This window comes from Loxodonta africana, chromosome 15 (assembly GCF_030014295.1).
Source record: "Loxodonta africana isolate mLoxAfr1 chromosome 15, mLoxAfr1.hap2, whole genome shotgun sequence".
NCBI classification, from domain to species: Eukaryota; Metazoa; Chordata; class Mammalia; order Proboscidea; family Elephantidae; genus Loxodonta; species Loxodonta africana.
Window position 1 is genome coordinate 30781363 of NC_087356.1, and position 18697 is coordinate 30800059.

At 41.9% G+C, this 18697-nt stretch overlaps 1 protein-coding gene across 1 annotated transcript; it reads left to right on the top strand.

The window, feature by feature from the left end:
- Window positions 1–2360: 2360 nt before the first annotated feature.
- MRPL19 (mitochondrial ribosomal protein L19) lies at window positions 2361–12495 on the top strand. Its single transcript, XM_003413704.4, has 6 exons — window positions 2361–2493; window positions 2685–2802; window positions 9561–9679; window positions 11074–11208; window positions 11847–12028; window positions 12158–12495. The coding sequence occupies exons 1-6, from the start codon at window positions 2391–2393 to the stop codon at window positions 12377–12379; spliced, it is 879 nt and encodes a 292-aa protein (XP_003413752.1). The 5' UTR covers window positions 2361–2390; the 3' UTR covers window positions 12380–12495.
- Window positions 12496–18697: the final 6202 nt, after the last annotated feature.

Genomic DNA, 18697 nt, shown 5'->3' on the forward strand with positions numbered 1-18697 from the left:
TGAATCAGAATCAACTCAGTAACTTTTTTTTTTTGCTTAGGATGGATGTCAGAAAAATGGAAAACAGCAAGTGTTGACAAAGATGTGGAGAAACTGAAACCCTCATACATTGCTGGTGGGATTATAAAATGGTGCAGTCAGTGTGGAAAACAGGTTGTCAATTCCTCAAAAAGTTAAACATGGAATTACCACATGACTTAGCAATTCCACTCCTATGTACCTACCTTCAAAGACTTGAAAGCAGGAATGCAGATACTTGTACACCAGTGTTCATTACAGTATTATTCACAATAGCCAAAAAGATGGAAACAATCCAAGTGTCCATCAACAGATGAACGGATAAACAAAATGTGATATATATACACAATGGAGTATTATTCAGTCATAAAAAGAAATACAGTTCTGATTCATGCTATGACACACACAAACCTTGAAAACATCATGCTAAGTGAAATAAGCCAAACACAAAAGGACAACTATAGTATGATTCCACTTATATGAAATATCATAGAGACCAAAGTTAATTAGTTTTTTTTTTTTTTTAGGGTAATGGAGGAAGGGGAATTAATTGCCTAGTGGGCACTGAGTTTCTGTTAAGGGTGATAAAAAACTTGGAAACAGATAGTGGTAATGGTTGCACATGGTGAATGTAATTAAGGTCACTGAAATTGTATGTGTAAAAACGATTGAAATGGCAAACATCTTGTTATATATATTTTACCATAATAAATTTAAAAAAATAGAACGATAAAAATAAATAAAGCAACGCTGGTCTTCTTTCTGGGGTAACAGCACAGGTATCTTCAGGATGGTAAGCTCAAGTATGAGGGGGAGGCTGCAGAGGTGGGTCACATGGCTGAGAAACTGATTTTTATTCCATGGTCTACAGAAAACTATGGAAGGCTTTAAACTGGGGAAAGAACAGAACTAGGCATGCATTTTCAAGCCATGTTTTGGTTGCTGTGTGGAGAAAGGTTGGCGGGAACTGGAGGTGAGAAGACAAATGAGAAGGCAGGTGCGGTGATGTGCAGTGATCCTGAAGACAAAGGATGGCGACCGGGATTAGAGATGTGAATGGGAGGATGAGTAAGTATAAGGATTCCAGAGATATTTGATGGTGCCAGATGTAGTTTTAGGCACTTCATCCAGGGAGAGCCAGGGCGGGGTCAGAGGATGGCACTGAGAGTTTTGGCTTAAGCAACGGAGTGGATGTTGAAGTCATTTATTGAGATAGACAGCACTGGGGAGGATGCTTGGAGGTGAACAACGCATTTGGTATGGACATGTCGAGTTTGCGGTAACTGTGCGATATTAATCCAAATGAAATGGCCAGTTAACCAGTTGTGCTGGAGTCAATTCTGACTCAGGGTGACCCCGTATGTGCTAGAGTAGAACTGTGCTCCATAGGGTTTTCAATGGCTGATTCTTCCGAAGTAAATAGCCAGCTCTTTCTTCCAAGGCACCTCTGAATGGACTTGAACCTCCAACCATTCAGTTAGCAGCTAATCACATTAACTGTTTTCACCACCCAGGGTCTCTGGAATGACCCGTACTAAGTAGTTAAATAATCACATCGAAGCAATGGTGAGTCCTTCCAGTGGCTCACCATTGCCAAGAATGCAAATTCCAAAATCCTTAAAAGACATAAAAATTTACTGTTTTCAGCTTCGCCTCACCCAGAGTTGTTCAACTACAACTCAATTTAAGTTCCTGCTCTCTGCTGTCTCAGGTACTTTGTGCCAGTTGTTCCATCAGGAGCTATTCTTTTTTTCCTTGCACTCAACAAAGAGGTATTGAGTGCCAGGTAGGTCCTATGTGCTGAGGCAGACCACGTCCCTGTCCTTGTTGAGCTTATCTTATAGTAGTGGAGTTAGACACTAATCCAAAAAATAGACAAGTAAAGGAAAAACTGCAAAGGAGATGAGAGCTACTAATGAAAGGTACCTAATACTAATGAAAGCACATAAGGGGAGTTTTGACATAGGAAAGGCTTGCCTGAGAAAGTGAAGGAAGAGTTGATAGAGCTAGAGCCTTCTAGGTTGAAAATGCACCCACGTAGAGGGGCGTAGCCTGGCACGTTCTGGAGAACTAGAGAAATACGCACTTTCTCTAGAATATTCACACCAAAAAAAAAAACCCCAAAAACCAAACCCTTTGCCATCCAAAGGTTTCTAACTCATAGCGATCCTACAGGGCAGGGCAGAACTGCTCCATAGGGTTTCCAAGAGCGCCAGGTGGATTCGAACCGCCGAATTCTAAGTTAGCAGCTGTAGCTCTTACCACTAAACGCTTAATTCTTTTGTCCAATAGCAGCCACCGTCCGGCAGCAGATGGCCGCAACCTCGTCGCACTGATTACTGGGAGTTGTAGTCTCGACCCGAGGAACAGACATGGCAGCCTGCTTTGCAGGGGGCTGTGGGGCCGCGGTGGGCCTGGCCCGGAGCTTCAGAAGCGCCAGGGTACTGCTCCCTGTACCAGCCTCTGCTGTTTACCGTAAGCCGAGGGGGGCTCGCGAGCCTGGACGTGGGAGGGATCGGAGCCAAGCTGGGAGCAGGCGGTTCCCGCTCGCGCGGCCCAGGGCCAGGAGGTCAGGGGCACCTCGGCGGAGGTCCCTGTGGGGTCGCGGGTTGGTGGATGTTGCGCGGGCCCCCAGGCGGGCCTGACCTCGGTTGTTCGCTCCGCAGGCGCCCACGTGGGGCCGGGACGGCCGCAGAGTACTGGGCCTTCGGGGCCCGGCACGTTCCAGCCACCGCCGAAACCCGTCATCGTGGACAAGCGCCAGGTCCCGCAGCAGAAGAAGAGGTGAGACCCTGGCGGGGGCGCCTGAATAAGTGTCCGCTTCAGGGGTCTCGGGCCGGAAGCGAGGGCTGGGACTCCCACTCCACGGGCTTGTGTTTAAGCTTCGTGAGCTCGCGTGTGTAAAGCGCACCTCCCTCAGGTTTGTTTCCGTCCCTTGTCCCCCAGCCAGCATTAAACTTTCTCTCCGTTCTTATTAAATAAGACCTAAAAGGAGGGATTCCCCAAATTCGAAGTTCTTTCAGCTCTGGCGTTTAGCTTGTACCAGAGTTTTTTTTTTTTTTTCTGTGACCCATCTTATTTATACCTGTTTAGGTTCTGGAGCCGATCAGTTCTCGCAAAAGATTCTGTACCCTGGCTGGGAATGGATTGGCCAGAACTCACGGTGTGGGGATTCCTGGCAAACGTGATAACCCTAGTCTTTACCGACTTGTGTCTGAAATTTGTTCTTCAAAACAGTATGCGTAAAAGCCTGGTTCACAGAAATGAATGGTGGTAACCTTGGAGCTACAGACAAATTTAGATGAATTCGGATTTGGAGAATATGTTCCTGTAGAGCTAAGTAAAGACCTTTTTAAAATTATGGTCTTCTGAAAGGATTCTAGATTGTTAATTGGGTGGTTTTTGTGGGCTTTAACCTTTCAAATATTCTGAAGTTCTAACTTGAAATAAATTAGGATTTATGGAACCTGTAGACTCAGAAGGAAACCGTGGTGGCATAGTGGTTAAGTGCTACGGCTGCTAAGCAAAAGGTCTGCAGTTCAAATCCACCAGGTGCTCTTTGGAAACTCTATGGGGCAGTTCTGCTTTGTCCTGTAGGGTCACTGTGAGTTGGAATTGACTCGAGGGCAACTGGTTTGGTTTTTTTTTTGGTAGAGACTCAGAAAAGATTTACTAATACAACTTTTTTTTTTTTAGTTAGAAAAGGGATATCTGCCATCTCTTAAAGAGCAACACCTAGTAAAACTTAAATGGGAATGTAAATTGTATAACTACCCTGGAAAAGAGTTTGGCAACATTTTGTAAGTTATGTGTACCTGTCTGCTCAGAAGGTATATAACCTAAAGGAACTCTCACACACATACAAGGAGATGCAAGAATTAACATACTAGTATTGTTTGTGGTGCCCTGGCGGTGCAGTGGTTAAGAGCTCAGCTGCTAACCAAAAGGTCGACAGTTCAAATCCACCACCTGATCCTTGGAAGTCCTATGGGGTAATTCTCTCTTCTGTAGGGTCACTATGAGTCGGAATCAACTTGATGGCACCTAACAACAACGGCAACAACAACAGTGTTGTTTATAACAAACAAAATTTTAAAATAGAAGCACCTGAAATACCTATCATTAAGTAAATAGGCAAATACCTTCATATGATTGAATATTATACAGTGGTGAAAGATTAATGAACTAGAGCTAACTTTTAAACATGGATGAATTTCACAAACATAATTTGTGGGGGAAAAAACATCCTGCAAAAAAACTGATAGACTATAAAACCTTTTTTAATGGAGCTTAAAACCACACTAAACCAAACCAAACTCATTGCCATGGAGTCGATTCTGACTCATAGAGGCCCTGTAAGAAAGAGTAGAACTGCCCCATAGGGTTTCCAAGGCTGTAGTCTTTATGGAAATAGATTGCCACATCTTTCTCCCTCTTAGCAGCTCGTGGTTCAAACAGCTGACCTTTTGGTTAGCAACTGAGCGCTGTTAACCACTTCGCCAGCAGGGCACCTTTAAAACCACACAGAACAAGGTTATGTATTGCGCAGACACACAGATATGTATGTGTGAAATATTTAAAGTATGAAGAAATGTATGGGGGAAATTATTTATCCTAATCAAGCAGTCAACCTAGCTTTACCAGCAGTGTTGTAAGTTGACATTATGTATCTCCTGCTGTGATAGTGTCAGGTGATGTGATGTGTTAAGTGCCGTCGAGTCCGTTCCGACTCATAGCAACCCTATGCACAACAGAACGAAACCCTGCCCTGTCCTGCGCCATCCTTACAATCGTTGTTATGCTTGAGTTCATTGTTGCAGCCACTGTGTCAATCCACCTCATTGAGAGTCTTCCTCTTTTCTGCTGACCCTGTACTCTTCCAAGCATGATGTCCTTCTCTAGGGACTGATCCCTCCTGACAACATGTCCAAAGTATGTAAGACGCATTCTCGCCATCCTTGCTTCTAAGGAGCATTCTGGTTGTACTTCTTCTAAGACAGATTTGTTCATTCTTTTGGCAGACCATGGTATATTCAATATTCTTCGCCAACACCACAATTCAAAGGCGTCAACTCTTCTTCAGTCTTCCTTATTCATTGTCCAGCTTTCACATGCATATGATGAGATTGAAAATACCATGGCTTGGGTCAGGCACACCTTAGTCTTCAGGGTGACATCTTTGCTCTTCAACACTTTGAAGAAGTCCTTTGCAGCAGATTTGCCCAACGCAGTGCGTCTTTTGATTTCTTGACTGCTGTTTCCACGGCTGTTGATTGTGGATCCAAGTAAAATGAAATCCTTAACAACTTCAGTCTTTTTTCTGTTTATAATGATGTTGCTCATTGGTCCACTTGTGAGGATTTTTGTTTTCTTTATGTTGAGGTGTAATCCATACTGAAGGCTGTGGTCTTTGATCTTCATTAGTAAGTTCTTCAAGCCCTCTTCACTTTCAGCAAGCAAGGTTGTGTCATCTGCATAACACAGGTTGTTAATGAGTCTTCCTCCAATCTTGATGCCCCGTACTTCTTCATATAGTCCATCTTCTCGGATTATATGTTCAGCATACAGATTAAATAGGTATGGTGAAAGAATACAACCCTGACGTACACCTTTCCTGACTTTAAACCAGCCAGTATCCCCTTGTTTTGTCCGAACAACTGCCTCTTGATGTATGTAAAGGTTCCTCATGAACACAATTAAGTGTTCTGGAATTCCCATTCATCACAGTGTTATCCATAGTTTGTTATGATCCGCACAGTCAGATGCCTTTGCATAATCAATAAAACACAGGTAAACATCCTTCTGGTATTCTCTGCTTTCAGCCAAGATCCATCTGACATCAGCAATGATATCCCTGGTTCCCCATCCTCTTCTGAAACTGGCCTGAATTCCTGGCAGTTCCGTGTTGATATACTGCTGCAGCCGTTTTTGAATGATCTTCAGCAGAATTTTGCTTGCGTGTGATATTAATGATATTGTTCTATAATTTTCCACATTCGGTTGGATCACCTTTCTTGGGAATAGGCATAAATATGGATCTCTTCCAATCAGTTGGCCAGGAAGCTGTCTTCCATATTTCTTGGCATAGACGAGTGAGCACCTCCAGCACTGCATCTGTTTGTTGAAACATCTCATTTGAGATTCCATCAATTCCTGGAGCCTTGTTTTTCGCCAATGCCTTCAGAGCAGCTTGGACTTCTTCCTTCAGTACCATCGGTTCCTGATCATATACCACTTCTTGAAATGGTTGAATATTGACTAATTATTTTTGGTATAATGATTCTGTATATTCTTTCCATCTTCTTTTGATGCTTCCTGCATTGTTTAATATTTTCCCCATGGAATCCTTAACAATTGCAACTCGAGGGTTGAATTTGTTCTTCAGTTCTTTCAGCTTGAGAAAAGCTGAGCGTGTTCTTCCCTTTTGGTTTTCCATCTCCAGCTCTTTGCACATGTCATCATAATACTTTACTTTGTCTTCTCAAGAGGCCTTTTGAAATCTTCTGTTCAGTTCTTTTACTTCATCGATTCTTCCTTTTACTTTAGCTGCTCGACGCTCAAGAGCAAAAGTTTCAGAGTCTCCTCTGACATCCACCTTGGTCTTTTCTTTCTTCCTGTCTTTTCAGTGACCTCTTGCGTTCTTCATGGATGATGTCCTTGATGTCATTCCACAACTCGTCTGGTCTTCGGTCACTAGTGTTCAATGTGTCAAATCTATTCTTGAGATGGTCTCTAAATTCAGGTGGGATATACTCAAGGTCATATTTTGGTTCTCGTGGACTTGCTCTGATTTTCTTCAGTTTCCGCTTGAACTTGCATATGAGCAATTGATGGTCTGTTCCACAGTCGGCCCCTGGCCTTGTTCTGACTGATGATATGGAGCTTTTCTATCGTCTCTTTCCACAGATGTAGTCAATTTGATTTCCTTGTGTTCCATCTGGCGAGGTCCATGTGTATAGTTGCTGTTCATGTTGGTGAAAGAAGGTATTTGCAATGAAGACGTCATTGGTCTTGCAAATTCTGTCATTCGATCTCTGGCATTTTTCTATCACCAAGGCCATATTTTCCAACTACGGATCCTTCTTTGTTTCCAAGTTTTGCATTCCAATCGCCAGTAATTATCAATGCATCTTGATTGCATGTTGCTTCAATTTCAGACTGCAGCAGCTGATAAAAATCTTCTATTTCTTCATCTTTGGCCCTAGTGGTTGGTGTGTAAATTTGAATAATAGTCGTATTGACTGGTCTTCCTTGTAGGCGTATCGCTATTATCCTATCACTGACAGTGTTGTACTTCAGGATAGATCTTGAAACGTTCTTTTTGACGATGAATGCAACACCATTCCTCTTCGAGTTGTCATTCCCAGCGTAGTAGACTATATGATTGTCCGATTCAAAATGGCCAGTACCAGTCCATTTCAGCTCACTAATGCCTAGGATATCGATGTTTATGTGTTCCATTTCATTTTTGACGATTTCCAATTTTCCTAGATTCATACTTCGTACATTCCAGGTTCTGATTATTAATGGATGTTTGCAGCTGTTTCTTCTCATTTTGAGTCGTACCACATCAGCAAATGAAGGTCCCAAAAGCTTTACTCCATCCACTTCATTAAGGTCGACTCTGCTTTGAGGAGGCAGCTCTTCGCCGGTCATCTTTTGAGTGCCTTCCAACCTGGGGGGCTCATCTTCCAGCACTGTATCAGACAGTGTTCCGCCGCTGTTCATGAGGTTTTCAGTGGCTAATGCTTTTCAGAAGTAGACTGCTGGGTCCTTCTTCCTAGCCTGTCTTAGTCTGGAAGCTCAGCTGAAACCTGTCCTCCATGGGTGACCCTGGTGGTATCTGAATACTGGTGGCATAGCTTCCAGCATCACAGCAATATACACGCCCCCACTGTACGACAAACTGACCGACACGTGGGGGCTAGTCATGTGGAAACAATGAAACAAATCCAGACATGTTCTATAAGAGAGCAGACCCTGGCCTCTTCAAAAAAAACCAGTGTTCCAAAAAAGTAGAAAGATGAGAGGATAGGACTAATTTAAGAGACTAACCAGTAGACACAACATGTGAAGCCTGATGTATTTTAGATTGAGTGACAAATAGCTATAAAAGCCTTTTTCCAGGACAATTAGATACAATTGAATATGAGTTATGTATTATATTATTGAGTTAATGCTAATTTTCTTAGATGCCTTTAAGGTATTTATTGTGATCGTGTAGGAGAAGGACCTTGTTCTTAGCAGATGCTTTCTAAAGTATTGAGGGATGAAATACATTGCTGTTTAATGTTTTCAAATGATATAGGAAGAAAGTTATGTACGTATAAAGCAAATAAGGTAAAATGTTAACAATTGGTGAAGTTAGGTGGAAGACATTTTCTAGGTTATTAGATTCCAGAGCGGATTTGTTCTCACAAAAGCTCCTTAACCCCTGGATGGGAATGGATTGGCCAGAACTGACCGAGTTTTAGGTGGGAATTCTGGCAGACACGGGACTATGGTAGAAATCTCCGCTAACTTGTATCTGAAATTTGCTCAACCTTTTCGTAGGTTTGAAAATTTTCAAAGTCAAAAGTTGAGGAAAACTAAGAAACTCATGGGCGTAATCACCAGATTTATGGTAGTAATCAACTATAGGGAGCAGGGGAGGTGCACAGGGCTTCATTTATATTGATAACTTATTTAAGCTCATAGTAGAGACAGGAGTGTTCATCATAGTGGCATTTATTCTTTTTTCTGTAGCTTAAATATTTAATAATGAGTTTAAAATCAGGTAATAGGATGATCAGGGTAGTCCCCGGTGGCACAACCGGTTAAGCCCTTGACTGTTAGCCAAAAGGTTTGTGATTCAGACCCACCCAGAGGTGCCTCAGAAGAGAGGCCTGGTGATTTGCTTCTGAAAGGTCTCAGCCTTGAAATCCATATGGAGCACTTCCACTCTGCACACACTGCGTTGCCATGAGTTGTAACTGACTCAGTGGTAACTTCACAACAAAACAGGATGATTATTTTAAAAGTCAGTGTGTAATTGGTAATTGAAATGTTTCTGTTTTTTCCAGTATAATTTATTATAACATGTACAGATCAACATGCGGGCTGTGGCTATGGTCACAGGCTTTGGAGTCAGGCAGACCTGCCTACGTTTCAGTCCTAACTTGACAGTTTTATCGCTAATGTATAACAATTTTTTTTTTTTTTTTATAATAATGGTTCAGATATTTACCTTCTCTAAGCCTCACTTTCTTCATTTGAAAAAAAGGAGATGATAATACCAAACCTACCTGGGTGTTGTAAGGATTAATTTATGTTCTAGAGGTTTAATAAAGCTATTAACACTATGGGCAAGTACTTGAAATTGTTAGCTGTTTTTATGAGCTTTGACAACAATTTTAGAAAAAAGATCAACCTTTTTTATTTAGAGAAGGAAGAATAAGACGCATCAATATATTCTTCGTAAAGCAACACATCAATATATTCTTTGTAAAGCAACAGTACTCCTCCTAATGGTCTTTTACTTTTGTTTTTAATGTTTTTTACAGGTTCTTGAGTCCTGAATTCATCCCTCCAAGAGGAAGAACAAATCCTCTGAAATTTCAAATAGAAAGAAAAGATATGTTAGAAAGGAGGAAGGTACTCCACATTCCAGAGTTCTATGTCGGTCAGTAAGAGCTGGGTACTTTTGTTATTAGTGTTTGAAGGGTTATGTCTTGGTTTCTTTGTGCTGTTGTAACAAATCCCACAAGTGAGTGGCTTTAATGAACAGAAATGTATTTTCTCACAGTTCAGGAGGCTAGAAGCCTGCATTCAGGGCGCTGGTTCTGGGGGAACGCTCTCTCTCTGTTGACTCTGCAGGAAAATCCTTGTCTCAGCTTTTCGAGCCAGCCATCCGTGGAGTTCTGAGCTTGTGGACTGATCTTCCTCTACTTTTGGTCTTCCCTGTGTCTGCCTAATTCTGTGCCTAATCTGCTCTTTTGTTCTGTTGCTATTCATAACGTTTTCACTGGCTAATTCTTTTCAGAAGTAGGCTGCTGGGTCCTTCTTCCTAGTCTGCCTTAGTCTGGAAGCTCAGCTGAAACTTCTTGGCCATGGGTGACCCTGCTGGTATTTCCGGTGGCATAGCTTCCAGCATCACAGCAGCGTGCAAGCCCTCACAGTATGACAGACTGACAGACACTTAGTTTTTTTTATTGGGCAAATCGGCTGCAAAAGCCCTCTTCAAAGTGTTGAAAAGCAAAGATGTCACCTTGAGGACTAAGGTACGCCTGACCCAAGCTATGGTACTTTGAGTTGCCTCATATGCGTGCAAAAGCTGGACAGTGAATAAGGAAGCCTAAAGAAGAACTGACACCTTTGAATTGTGTTGGCGAAGAATATTAAATATACCATGGACTGCCAAAAGAATGAACAGATTTGTTTTGGAAGAAGTATGACCACGATGCTCCTTAGAAGCAAGGATGGCGAGACTACGTCTCACGTACTTTGGACATGTTATCAGGAGGGATCAGTTCCTGGAGAAGGACATCATGCTTGGTAAAGGAGAGGTCACTGAAAAAGAGGAAGCCCCTCAACGAGATGGAACGACACAGTGGTTGTAACAACTGGGCTCAAGCATAGCAACAATTGTGAGGATGGCACAGGACCAGGCAGTATTTCATTTTATCATGTCTAGGGTTGTTATGAGTCGGAACTGAATTGACGGCATCATTAACAGCAACAATCGACTCTTCTAGATCTTAAAAGTGATTGGTTTAAAACACGCCCTACACTGATAAGACCTCATTAGCATAGCAAAGAAAACCTTGTTATCAAATGAGATTACTTCCATAGGTATAGGGGTTAAGATTCCAGCACATATTTTGTAGGGACACAGTTCAGTCCATAAGTTTAGTTTTCTTGGCATGAAGAAGATTGTTTTTCACATATCTGGATTTTACACTTATTAAGTATTTATTCATAATATGGGAATATTTAAAGAAAGTTAAGAAGAAATTACTTAGAAATGCTGTATTTTGTTTCTGCATCCCATATAAAAGTTCTCTTTTGAATTGGTAGGAAGCATACTTCGTGTAACTACAGCAGACCCTTATGCCAATGGAAAAATGAGCGAGTTTCTGGGGATTTGCATCCAGAGATCAGGAAAAGGACTTGGAGCTACATTTATCCTTAGGAATACTATTGAAGGACAAGGTGGGTTTCATTTCATTATTTTGCTTTTCTAGAAAATGTTATTGAGATTCTTTTCTGTTTTCTTTATTCTAGAATAAAACCAAAACTCACTGCCATTGAGTCAATTCCAACCCATAGAGACCCCATGGAACTTGAAAGTGAAAGGGGACTCTAGGGGAAGACATGGCAGTGTTCCTCATGAGCCTGTGGCCTTAGAATGGTATGAAAACTGGTTATTGACTATGGTTGGTCTGCTTTCTCTTGAAGGCTTCCTCCCCTGCATTGATAACAGCTGTTAGAGGTAGACTCCTCAAACCATGGTAACACCAAGGAAGGAGATAAGTGACTACAAAGCAGTGTGGGGGCTTTCACATTAGGATGGATAACCCATGAGGATATTGAGATAGCATAATGATGTCCTCATGGGTTATTTACTGGAACGAATGCCCCCATTTTGCTTATATTCTGACACAAAACAGGCGCCGCAGTCATCACCCCCGTTTTATAAGACTTGGAGGCATTTCTTTACAAATTTATGTCACATTTCCTACGTGCAAAACCCTATGCCGGTTCCCTTTTGAAACAGTTTTTACCGTAGTGTGAGGCTTATACAGGAATCTGGACTTATATTAAGAATATGTTTTCTTCTCTTTTTTAAGGTGTTGAGATTTGCTTTCAACTTTATAATCCCCGAATTCAGGAGATCCAAGTGGTCAAATTAGAGAAACGGCTGGATGACAGCTTGCTGTACTTAAGAGATGCCCTTCCTGAATACAGCACCTTTGATAGGAACATGAAGCCAGTAGCACATGAATCAGACCAAGAAGTTCCTGTGAATCAGGTATAGGAGGGACATTTAGAATTGGAAATGCAACTATAAAATAAGAAAGAAATATCCTTAATGAAAACTGAGGAAGATTTTTACTTACATCTCCTAGCCTAATTATTCCTCTCCTTCTGTCTTCCTTAGCTGAAAGTAAAAATGAAGCCTAAGCCCTGGTCCAAACGCTGGGAACGTCCAAAATTTAATGTGAAAGGAATCCAGTTTGATCTTTATTTAACTGAAGAACAAATGAAAGAAGCTCAGAAGTGGGGTCAGCCTTGGCTTGAGTTCGATATGATGAGGGAATATGACACTTCACAAACTGAAGCTGCAATATGGGGTGAAATCGAAGCATCGAATAAGTCCTGATTCTGCGAATCAGTTTGGTGACTCAGAGGATACACTGACTCTTCAGAAGATGTATTTAGAGGCCAATTTAATTTCATTTATAAGAACATAGTCATTAAATCAGTAAGCATTTCATATTTGACTAGTCCTTTTTTTTAAAAAAAAATGAACACACCAGTTTATTACTTTAAAAAGAGACACGTATATGCCAAGTGGCCCAGGTGTCCATTCTCTTCCTGGAGACGAAGCTACAACAGAAGCCAGTTCGTCACCAGGAAGCTCTTCAGTGAGCATGGAATCTGAGCAAGAGGAGCGGAGAGGATGGTTTTTTAAAAGCTGTGAAATAAATACAGAACATAAGTACAGTATGATTTAGAGAATAATAATAAAATGAACGTTTATGCACTCACCACCAGGTTAAGAAATAGAACTTGTAGTATATATGAGAAGACTCCTGTGAGTCCCCCGTTGGATCCCACCCTCTCCCAGATGTAGGCACTGTCCTGATCTGGTGTTACTCATTCCCTTGCTTTTCTTTTTTCATTCTGAAAAACGTGTTAGCAAGTATAAAACAGCAAAATTCTCATCATTACATGAAGGCTTCTGGGAGAACAAAACAGAGTCTTTGGGTCATAGTCTGGCTTCAGCTTCCCTAAGAATTTACCAAAGTCGCTTTTGGGGAAGTCCATCAATAAGGTCAAGTCCATCGCTAAGGTCATGACTCAGCCCTGCTTTACAGAGGCTCACCACAGTCAGGGCATCTGACTACAGTGGGGACTAGGTAATGAGTCTGACCGAAATACGGTCAAAGGAAGTAGACTGAATCAAACTCTAGCTCTTAGGGGTAAGTCAGAACAGTACATTTGTGGGCTAATAGGAGTGTCCATGCTGGTCCATGAGCTGGGCGTGAAATGAAAGCTGGGACATAATCACACATGGTCTGACCGAGCCTAGAGATCACTTGGACCAGGATCACCTGGGCGTGCTGCTCTTCAGGTTGAAACGACAGTGTAGTAGTAGCATGGATCTTGGATGTGCCTCGGTGTCAATCTGTTTTCATCCACCGTGGTGGGTACTTGGTGAGCCCTTTCAGTGTGATAGCGTAGGCTTTGGTTCCGGGAAATGGTTTGTGTCCAATGATTTCCTCTCTGCTGCTGCTTTGTGGAGCTGTTACTTGGAAGTTGGCTCTCCAGGACTGAATCTAATTTTCTTTTTTTTTCATCTTTGCTTTTTAGCACCTGAACTTAAAACTCTTTGGTATCATGTTTTAAAATCTCAAGACCCCTTTTTGATTCCTAAAACTTTTTTTTTAAAATATAGTACCTTTTTCTTATTTTATGTTCTTGTCTGTGGGTTCATTCTCTTTCCTCTGAGAATATGCATGATAGTGTTTGTTTTTGTTTTTTTAAATTGTTCTCCTGAAGCATCTGTTTCCTTCACATTTTTGTGTTCAGTCATTTCTGTTTTTTTATGTTTTAGGCTTTTTCAGGACATTTGATAATCCATGATTTATGGAGGATTAAAAAGCTGATTGTAAACTTTGGATTTGTGGAAGGGGGTTTCTAAGGTTATCTGGGTGGGCCTTTTTTGGGAGTCCCGTCCTCCAGTGTCTTTTGGTCTGGTCACATTCTCTAGAGAAGAGGCCTCCAATCTTCTCAGAGGGCAAGGGTCGGTCTGCCAGTGTTCTGGGGGCTATGTGCGGCAAGAAGGATGAGATCTCTTTCGCACTCTGCATGTATACAGCCATTCTGCCCCTACCACCCTGCCCAGCTTTTGGCTTAGTACCTGTACGTGCTACAGTGCCTGGTATTCCCCGCAGTTTAGAAAACCTGTTTTTAACCTCTCCAGAGAATAAACCTCTGGACTTTAGCTGGTGTGGAAGAGGGGTGGCAGCCAGTGGTAGGCAGTGGGGGAAGGGATCTCAGGGAATTAACTCTCCAAATAGTTTGACCAGGTTCTTATTTTAACCACCGTCCAGTTGCTGCCACCCAGTTGCTGAGGTCCTGGAGCTGACAGTTCTCCAGCCTTTGGACAGTTCTGAGGGGTGAGTTGGGTTGAGTCTCACAGTTCTCTGCTGCTGGTTTGATTTGCCTTTCTCAAGTCTGCTGGTCTAACCATATGCTTTTCAGCTTTCAAAATTGTGTTCTGGTTGTCTTTTGTCCTCTTCTGCCCTACCTTGTGGTTTTATGACTCGTTCATATGATTTTCAATGTTTCATACTGGCTGTATCTTGTCCTGTTCTCTCCTTCCTTGTGGTTTTGTCTTTTTCCCTATAGTATAATTTAATGACCATTTGAATAATTCATCTGACAAATTAATACATTTAGCTATTTTTCCAGTAACATTTCTTCTCAAAAAGAAATTTTCAGATATTAGCTGTTGGTGTTCTCAACATTCAGCTGCTTCCTTGATCGTTTTCACTGATGTTACATGGCCATCTAGTTACTTTGAACAAGCAACAGGATACCGTCATTCACTTATTTAGATGACTTGCTGAGAAAGCCACTCAACATTCTAGAGCACGGGCAAACGTGTGATCAGCTTATAAGGACACGTTCTCATAACAACACCCAACTGGTCATGTTTTTCACTCTGTATGGTTCTCTTTAAAATTGCTGGGAAATCCTTCCCCCAGGAACAAAGCAAATCTTAATGCATTAAATGTGTTGTTTTTAAATGTCTCTTTACTGTTGTGATGGGACAGTTAGTAGCTTAAAGCAAATAACCCAGTGAGTCTTGTATAATTCACAGTGTTCAAAATGTTAGACGTTTTTCCCATTAGAAAGATTAAAAGAAAAGAGATCCAAGTTTTGAAGTTTCGGGGACAGGCTATTCCATTAGAGGGACTCCTGTGTCCCAGACACCGTGTGAGGTATTTCACATCTCTCAACATTCACAGCAACCTTGTGAGAGGTGCAAGCAACTTCTCTCAAGTGGCACAAGCTGGTGGATAGGTGGCTAGGCTGATGTTAAAACTCATACGTATTTGAATCAGAACTCTTAAAGTCAGTTTTTAAAAAGTCTCCAGACAAATCAGAATATTTGGAGGGGGGTGAGGGATGGGTGTTAGTATTTTTAAAAAGCTCCCCATATGACCAATGTATAGGTAGAATTGAGAACAAGTGCACTTAACGTAAAGAGCCATGGTGGCACAATGGTTAAGTGCTCAACTGCCGACCAAAGAGTTTGCAGTTTGAGCCCACGAGCTACTCCACGGAGGAAGTTGTGGCGGTCCGCTTCCCCAGAGGTAACAGCCTCGGAAGCCCTATGGGGCAGTTCTACTGCGGCCTGTGAGGCTGCTGTGAACCAGAATCGACGTGATGGTGGTGGATTTCCTTTGGGCACTTAACATACTGCCTGCTGTAGGAACAGCAGAATGGAGGTGAAATTCAAGGTAGGTAATTTTGCTCCAAATTAGCTAAACAAAAAAACCCCAAACCCATTGCTGTCGAGTCGATTCCAACTCAGTGACCCTATAGGGCAGGGCAGAACTGCCCCACAGGGTCTCCGATACTGTAATCTCTGCAGAAGCAGACTGCAACGTCTTTCTCCTGCAGAGCCGCTGGTGGGTTCAAACCACCGGCCTTTCGTTTAGCAGCCAAGCATTTTAACCACTGCGCCACCAGGGCTCCTAGCTAAACAAAGTGCCCGGGAAATGTGGTTCAGTCAAGGTAGTAGGGTGACCAATTTGCTGGAGACTTACCATTTTAGCCCTGAAACCCTACCTGAAAAACCCTTCAGTCTTGGGCAAACCTGGATGGCTGGTCACTTTACAAGGCAGTTATTTATGGAATTTAATTATCTTGAATAGCTTTTTATTATTTTTAAATCGTAAATGTGTTCCTGAAAATTCTAGCACAACAGGAAATGGTAACCCTGTGTATCCCTTTATGACTTTAGCCTTAATGCTTCTAGGAACATCCTGCTCTTTTCCACGCAGTTTCTATCAGTGGTTCCAACTTCTTCCATGCACAGAGCCCTTAGTTTGCAGAGTTTTAAGGGCACCCCCTAAACCAAAGGAAATACCAGTTCCATTTATTAAGCACTTTGGCCCAAATAACCTAATATTTTTTAAAAAATGCGCAGAATTTGAAAGCATCCTTAAGTCACAATTACTAATGAGATGTGGGTGGGTGCCTGTTGGCTGCTACACAGCTTCTCAAACCTTGGAATCAGGTTGGATACCACCATTCATTTCCTGTCCCACATGGGAGTTCACGTGCTACCCACTTTTTATCACGATAACCTCTAAAAATCTAACTTCACAAGTACATATTGTCTTTGAAACAAATGCAATATGATCTTGTGTTGAAACTGAACTAGCTTGAGTTAGTACCTGTGGGTTCTGACCTGCGAAGTATGCTGTCTCCCTTGAAAATTTAAAATACCCCTCAGTGTCCCTGTCAGGTCACCTTGGCTCAGAGTTTGGGAACTGTGGTTTTGTATGCGTTCTGCCATGCAGCCACATACGTGAAAATGTTCAAGTAGGCAGTCGTCCTTAGTGCTCTTCAGACATTTAATAAAAGCATTAATTCATTTCTCTGGACCGACTCTGTAAGAGTTAAATGTTTAGGAGAGTATCTTTATGGTCAGTATAGTTACATGCTTGTCGTACGCATGTATCTGGTTAGCGGGTCATACTGAGTTATTAGCATGGAACAGTCCAGGGCAGTGATTCTAAGGCACAGCTCTTTATGAGAGTTTGTTGTATCCTTTAGGTTTGGGCAGGAAAAGGGTTAAGAATCACTGGCTTAATTTACTGTGTATGTTAAAATGCTCCTAGGATATCCGTATCAGTTCTCTGACGACCTTTGAAACCAGTATCATGGAGGGCAATCAGTATGGTCAGTGGTGCCCAGACCTGTGGTAAGATGGTCAGAGATTGTTTACTATTCCAGACACTTGTCTGACCTACATGGTGTTTTTTTTTTTTTTTTTTTTTAATTGAGGGCTAATTTATATACAATAAAATGTACAGATCTTAGGTGTTCTTAGATGAGTTTTTTTTTTTTTTTTTTTTTGCCATTTCAATAAGAAATGTAATTGTTTAAAAAAAAAAATCCAAATGCTGGCATTGCATTGTCCAGAAAATATAACTGGTTTATTCATAATTGTTATAAAGTTGAACTGCTGACACTTGTTCACTGCAACATTTTGACTTGCATTAAGGCTTCATGTCCTTGCATTTCTATGAAGACTTCATACACAAATGATAAGGCAAGAACTGCCAGTGCCTGATTTCTGTCCCGTTTTTCCATTTGTGATCATAAACTTAGGTGCATTTTGACCCCGTGGGTGTGTGGAGGGCGAATCTAATGTTCAGAACTATCAGGGAGAAAATGTTTATTTCTTTTAAAGAATGAAATGTTTACCATCATAATGAATTCTTAAGCATGTTCTCCATGTATGCGGCGTGCGAGCTGTATGTCTTTTGGCATAACCGTTACATGTCTGGCCTGGATAGCAAGCAGGTTGGTGTCTTCAAAAAGGCCAACCTCACATGCCTCCTGCAAAGCACAGCTGTGTTCTAGAAGCGCAGATCTATTTTGAAGTCCTGAGCAACTTCTCGCACCAGACGCCGTAAGGGAAGTTTGGGCATCGGAATATTAGATAACATCTGATTTCAGAGTGCCACAGTGCTAGGCCTGTGACCATGAGGTTTCTTCATCCCTCCAGTAGAGGGCGCACTTGCCAGCCAGTGTCCTGTTGAGTGCCTCGCCACTGGTTGATCTGCGGGCAGTCTGCTTTGGAGCAGCCAGGGTACAGAGACCGCCTCACTCACACCCGTCTTTGGCGAGAGCTTGGCGAGCTAGAGCCTCTGCTTAGGGGAGTTTGTAACAGCTGAATACATCTGTGAACCCACCAAACAAGACCTAGAGCATTCTCATCGCCTCAGAAAGCTTGCTTGTGTCCCTTTCCATTCCCCCATCACCTTAGTTTTGTCTTATATTTAACATAAATGGAATAATACAGTGTGCTTTCTTTTGTATCTAACGTGTTTAATCATATTTTTGAGATTTTTGTTACACACATTTATAAAACCAGTTGCCCTTGATGGATTCCGCTGTCAGACTAGAGCCACTCCATAGGGTTTTCAGTGGCTGATTTTTTGAAAGTACATCACCAGGCTTTTCTTCCAAGGCACCTCTAGGTGGACTCAACCTTCCCCCACTAACCTTTCCGTTCACAGCTGAGCATGTTAACTGTTTGCACAACCTAGAACAGCTAGCTTTGGCTGTTTTAGGACTTTTGTATTTCCACATAAATTTTTAAAAATCAACTTATTTTTCCTTGGCAAACCAAAAAAAAAAAAAAAACCCAAACCCACCGCCATCAAGT